At 41.4% G+C, this 6,740-nt stretch overlaps 1 protein-coding gene across 1 annotated transcript in view; it reads left to right on the top strand.

Moving 5' to 3' along the window:
- INIP (INTS3 and NABP interacting protein) overlaps positions 1-6,740 on the top strand; it is a 34,386-nt gene that overhangs the window by 25,867 nt on the left and 1,779 nt on the right. Inside the window, exons 3-4 of the mRNA XM_012802370.2 lie at positions 740-842; positions 5,899-5,989. Of these exons, the coding sequence (XP_012657824.2) occupies positions 740-842; positions 5,899-5,989 (194 nt within the window). The remainder of the gene's footprint in view (positions 1-739; positions 843-5,898; positions 5,990-6,740) is intronic.

Below are 6,740 nucleotides of genomic sequence, written 5' to 3'. Positions count from 1 at the left end.
AAAGCTAGATCCCGTCTCTACTAAAAATAGAAAAACTGAGGCAAGAGGATTGCTTGAGCCCAAGTTGGAGGTTGCTGTGAGCCATGACGTCACAGCACTCTATCCAGGGCAACTCTCTGTCTCAAAACAAAACAAAACAAAAAACAAATACTGTAATATATACTGTGGTGATTAAAATTCTTTTTTTTTGTTTTAGACAGAGTCTCACTATGCCCGGTAGAGTGCTGTGGCATCACAGCTCATAGCAACCTCAAACTCCTGGGTGTAAGCGATTCTCTTGCCTCAGCTTCCCAAGTAGCTGGGACTACAGGCACCCACCACAACACCCAGCTATTTTTTATTGCAGTTATCATTACTGTTTAGCTGATCCAGGCTAGATTCGAACCTGCCAGCCTTGGTGTATGTGGCTGTCACCGTAACCACTATGCTACAGGCGCTGAGCCTAAAATTCTATAGAAGTAAGTCTTAAAAGTCTTCAGTCAATATTATATATACTATACATGTAATATATAGTATACTTTGCATATATATCCTTGTATTGTGCTATTAAAGGTGTTGGGAAATAGGCAGGAGGGGAAAGTAACCATTTGGGAAAAGCACTTTCTCGTAAGCTCATTATCACGTTAGAGAGTAGGAATTTTGCCTTCAGGGTTCTAGGGTTTATAAAATAGGTCTGAAATGTTTCTCATTTCTCTCTCTCTCTTGCTTTTTTTCTCCTTTATCTTCCTCTCTTTTTTAGGTTTTCAAAACAAAAACAGAGTTGCAATCTTGGCAGAACTAGACAAAGAGAAAAGAAAATTACTTATGCAGAACCAGTCTTCAACAAATCATCCTGGAGCGAGGTATTGACTACTATTTTGGGGAGCTATTAATCATATATTTAAGAGAATTAATGGAAAATTTTTTGTTTTATTTACTTTAATTTTGTTAGGCACACAAATTTTAAAGCATAATGTTTTTATATTCACTGATTAAAAAATTTTTTCTTGGACCTGATAACTCAAATTGGTTGGCAGTGGTTTGTTTCCTTAACACTACAATTTAGGCTCAGTGCCTGTAGCATAGTGGTTAGGGTGCCAGCCACATGCACTGAGGCTGGTGGGTTTGAACCCGGGCCAGCTAAACAATGACAGCTGTAACAACAACAAAAATAGCCAGGCATTGTGGCAGGCGCCTGTAGTCCCAGCTACTTGGGAGGCTGAGGCGAGAGAATCTCTTAAGCCAAAGGTGTTTAAGGTTGCTGTGAGCTGTGTGATGCCACAGCACTCTACTGAGGGCAACATAGTGAGACCGTGTCTCAAAAAACAAAAAACAAACAAAAAGATAAACACTGCAATTTATATGTTGTGTTTTGTTTCTGTAGGGAAGGCTGAACTTTACTCATCTTAGTTCTTAGTTGGGATGGACCTCTGTAATAAAAGACAGATTTAGTAAGAGAAAAACAAGTTTATTAATGCATGCAGGGCACATTACAAGGAGAAACCTCAGTGAAAAGTAAATACGTACGTGGGAGAAAACTAAGAGGAAGGTTTGTTTGCAGATTCCGCTGGTACTGTCTGTGAGCTTAGAGTCTAGAGTTGTCTCCAGTAAAGGAGAATCAGTACCCAGCTTTAGGCAGAAGGTGGGAGGACAGAGAAAACTTCCCTTAGTTTGCTGCTGTTTGCATTCAGCTTAGAATAATTCTTATTTGGGTGACTTATTATGGCTTTCTTCCTTTCCTATTTAGACTTTTAAAAATTAAACTCTTCAGGCTGGGTGCAGTGGCTCACACGTATACTCCTAGCACTCTGGGATACTGAGGTGGGTAGACTGCTTGAGCTCAGGAGTTCAAACCAGCTTGAGCAAGAGCAAGACCCCATCTCTACTAAAAGTAGAAAAAATTAGCCAGACATAGTGGGACATGCATATAGTCCCAGATAGCTTGGGGAGGGGGACAAGAGGATCACTTAAGCCCAAGAGTTTGAGGTTGTTGTGAGCTATGATGCCACTGTATTCTACCCAGGGTGACAGAGTAAGACTCTGTCTCAACAACAAAAAAAGTTAAACTCTTTAATTTTTTTTTGTTTTTTTTTTTTTGATTAAACTCTTTAATTGATTAGATTTTAAATATTCTAGTCCAAATATTTAACTTTTATTTATTTTTGTTGTTGTTGTTGTTGCAGTTGTCATTGCTGTTTTAGCTGGCTGGGGCCAGGTTCGAACCCACCACCCTCAGTATATGGGGCCGGCACCCTACCCACTGTACCACAGGCACCGTCCCCAAATATTTAACTTTTAATATGGCTTTCCTTAGGGGAAAAGAAAATAAGTTTTGAATGGTTTTTGTTTGCTACTGAAATTTTTGCCAGTGGCCCATTTCTAGTCATTCTGCAAAGTAGGTAAAGTTTAGGTAACTTAATCATCTTTAGGATATGTCTCTGCCATATTCAGGATCTTCCCTCAGGTCTCTTATCCCATTTAGCCACCCTCATTCTCCTCTCTTCCTCTTGCTTTCTCTGAAAGTACTTGTCTGCACTCTGATTTACTTTCTCACTCACTCACCCGCCCACTGTCAGACTCTGACATAGAAGCCCTCCTTTTCCTTCCACCAAAGAATTATGTTCTTGCCTAGGTTGCCTGTAACCTTGTGGCTAAATCTGGCGAAACAGGTCCATGTCTTTTTTTTTTTTTTTAAGAGACGAAGTCTCACTTTGTCACCCTTGATACAGTGTGGTGGCATCATAGCCCACAGCAACCTCCAGCTCTTAGACTTAGGTAATTCTCTTGCCTCAGCCTCCCTAGTAGCTGGGACTACAGGCACCCGCCACAACACCCAGCTAGTTTTTCTATTTTTTTAGTAGAGACAGGATCTTATGCTGGCTCAGGCTGGTCTTGAACTCCTGAGCTCAGGCAATCCATCCGCCTTAGCCCCAGAGTGCTGGGATTATAGCTGTGAACCACTGTGCCTGGCCTGGAGGAAACTATCTTGATTTCTTTGTAGACATTTCTCCACCTTTCTCTTGACTATTGACATTCCTCTGAGTTCTGTTCCAGTCCAGACCTCCTAGTCTACATCTTTTCATTGGACAGTTGCATCTACTCACACAGCCTGTTATTTATGTGCTGATAACGTGAGCATTTGCAAGTATAGTCCAGCCCTTTCTTCTAAGCACCACACTGCCTCCTAGACATCTTTACTTTGATGTCCAACAGGCATTTTAGACTTAGTATGATCCAAACTGAATGATCGACGCTGATCTTCCCTTCCCTCTCTCCAACCAACTACTTATTAATATTCTTGGGTTTCCTGTCTCAGTGAGTGGGGCAGTCTATCATCTACTATTTACCAAAGTCAGAGATGTGAATCTCAGTTGTTCATTATTTCCTTTCACTTCCATCTCTAAGCATTTACTATTCTTCCATGATAGAATTTTGAAATGTATCTCAAATCAGTCCATTTTTCTTCATTGCTACTGATGGTGTCCTGATTCTTAGACACTCTCATTTCTTGCCTCAGTTACTGTAACTGCTCCCTCATTAGATTTCCTGTGGTCTTACTCTTCTTGAATACATCATTTGTGTCAGATTGTTTTAATCTAGACATAACAGAAAACCAACAAAATTGGCATAAACATCAGGAGAGCCAAGATAAGGGACTTTCAAAGTGGCTTAATTCAGTGGCCACAGCAATTTCATCAATAGGGCAGCTTCCTTCATCTTTCCTTTCTGCCTTCCTCCATGTGTCAGTGGCCCTCTCAAGGTCAAAATATATCTAGAGTAGCCTAGGCATCACTTCCACGCTGAGCTACAAGAAAGGTTCCTGTGGTTAAGTCCCATTTGTAAGAGGGAGGAAAGTCTTCTAACGGACTACTGCCCGTCAAGTCCGGTTGCCCAGGTTGTGTACCTTTCTCTTGCCTCAACCAGAAGCCAGCAAGGGGAATGGCATTGTCTTATACCAGCAAGGTCTGCCGCCTGGGGCGTGAGCCTGGCCTGCCCTGCAGCATGTGACCAGGTGATTGAACCAAGTTGGGTTCCATTAGCAAGAGGAGAGAGCTAAATAGCCGTGGAGGTGACTGACATTGTCACTAGGGGTCTTTCTGAACCACAGTGTGATACTCTGATCATATCGCACCTCTGCCACTCAACACTCTTTTGAGGACTTCTATTCCTCTTTTCATAAGGTTTCCCTTTTTTTTTTTTTTTTTTGAGACGGAGCCTCAAGCTATCCCCCTGGGTAGAGTGCCATGGCATCACGCTCACAGCAACCTCCAACTCCTGGGCTCAGGCGAGTCTCCTGCCTCAGCCTCCCAAGTAGCTGGGACCACAGGCGCCCGCCACAACGCCTGGCCATTTTTTGTTTGCAGCCATCATTGTTGTTTGGCGAGCCCGGGCTGGGGATTCAAACCCACCACCTTAGGTGTATGTGGCTGGCGCCTTAGCCGTTTGAGCCACAGGCGCCGAGCCAGGTTTCCCTTTTTTAATGTTTTTCCTGCCCATTAGCCTTCCAGCTATATTGAGTGTCTTTATTAATTCTCCTGTTATAGCTTGTATCACATCTCATCATAACTACTGTTGTCTGTCAGCTTTCTCTGGCATATCTTTATACTCCTTGTGTTTAGCATGGAGCCACACATCCAGTAGCTGCTGGAGAATCTGGTGAATAAGTGCCTCTGAGTTTGATTGTTTATTCATAATAGTTCCGTCTATGTGGAACATGGTTATGATAATTTTTATACAAAAAAAATGGGGTTTTACTGTTGATGAATATCATGTGATTTAACTGTTTTAAAAATAATGCTAATAGGGATCACAATAGATTGTAGTACCTCAAATCTGTTTGAAAATAGAGATGGATGATAAATAATTTTTTTTTATTTTTTGAGGTAGGGTCTCCCTGTGTTGCCTTGGGTACAGTGCCATGGCATCATAGCTCACAGCAACCTCAAACTCTTGAGCTCAAGCAATTCTCTTCTCAGCCTCCCAAGTAGCTGGGACTACTGGTGTGCAGTACAACACCAAGCTAGTTTTTCTATTTTTAGTAGAGACAGGGTCTCACTTTGCTCAGGCTGGTCTCAAACTCCTGAGCTCAGGCAGTTTACCCACCTTGGTCTTCCAGAGTGCTGGGATTACACGCGTGAGCCACCAGGCTTGTCCTAACTATAAATGTTTTTTAAAAATCATTTGAAATTCTACTAAATAACATAGGCTCTCTTCATATAAATCAATGGAGATAGTGCGAGAAGGAAAAAAGACTTATTCTGGGAGATCTTTTTTATTCCTGTAAAGAATATATAATGAAAAATGTGATTCAGCAGTAAAGACACTTTTTAAGAGATTTATTGTACAGCATGATAACTATATTTAATGTTATATACTTGAAAACTGCTGAAAGGATAGATATTAAATAAAAAATGGTAAGTACATGAGGTTATAGGTATGTTAATTAGCTTGATTTAGCCATTTTACAACCTAAACAAAATATCAGAACTTCACATTATATGCTGTAAATATATGCAATTTTAATTTGTTAATTATACCTTAGTTGTTTTTGTTTGTTTGTTTTTGAGACAGAGTCTCAAGCTGTTGCCCTGGGTAGAGTGCGGTGGTGTCATAACTCACAGCAACCTCAAACTCTTGGGCTTAAGCGATTCTCTTGCCTCAACCTCCCAAGTAGCTGGGACTACAGGTGCCTGTCACAATACCTGGCTATTTTGTTGTTGTTGTTGTTCCAGTTGTCATTGTTGTTTTAGCTGGCCCGGGAAGGGTTCGAACCCAATAGCCTTGGTGTATGTGGTCAGCACCCTACCCACTGAGCTATGGGCATCGAACTATACCTCAGTTTAAAAAGATAACATACCATCATCAAAAAAAGGGATGCCCCTGCCTCAAGTAGCCGAGTAACTGAGATTGCCATTTCAGCATCGCACTCTCCAGACCTGCTCTGAATAAGGACTTCCGGGATCACGCCGAGCAGCAGCACATAGCAGCCCAGCAGAAGGCAGCTTTGCAGGTGAGCCAAGTGCAACTGACATTCTGGTCTCTTTGGAGATTTCCTGGGTCTTAGAAGCCAGCACGATAGTTATTTTATGTTTCAGTCGAGCAGTATCAATAAAAATGTTCCACATAACTGCAGTGGTTTGCTGATGTTCAGTCATGCCCAAAGGATTCGAAAGACTAATACAGCGGTAATGAAAGCATCTTTTATGGGGCTGACGCAGTCCTGATTGATTCTGTGTGGAACCTGCCAAGGGACTGCTTGTGTACAGAAGAGTTTAGGATATTTGGATGGATGGGAATGATCTTGAAAACTGAACTGGCTCGTTTAATAGTGCATGTATATTTTTTTCAAATTTGACATTGTTATTACATCCTTTGATAGTCTTAGTGGTTTGTTGTTTGGAGGGTTTTTTAAAATGTTTTTATTTATTTAATTTTTTTTGCAGTTTTTGGCCGGGGCTGGGTTTGAACCCACCACCTCCGGCATATGGGGCCAGCGCCCCACTCCTTTGAGCCATAGGTGCCGCCCAGTCAGGAAATGTTTTAAAGCTAACTTTGGTAGGATTAGGAAATGTGATGCTTCATCAGTTAAAAAAAATATTCTTCAGAGTAAATAAATGGTTTTAATGTTACATTCATTCATTTTGGGTAACAAGATTCCCAGAGACCTTGAACAAGACATTTTTTTTCCTTAGCTATAATCACCAGTAATCACGCCCTCTTCCCTGCTCTCCTTCCAATTATTACTCTTCTTTTTTTTTTTT

The sequence above is a fragment of the Otolemur garnettii genome, unplaced genomic scaffold, assembly GCF_000181295.1.
Source record: "Otolemur garnettii isolate 467f Iridium unplaced genomic scaffold, OtoGar3 scaffold00014, whole genome shotgun sequence".
NCBI classification, from domain to species: domain Eukaryota; kingdom Metazoa; phylum Chordata; class Mammalia; order Primates; family Galagidae; genus Otolemur; species Otolemur garnettii.
Note: the sequence above shows the minus strand (reverse complement) of the source record. Positions and strands in the feature narration are given on the sequence as shown.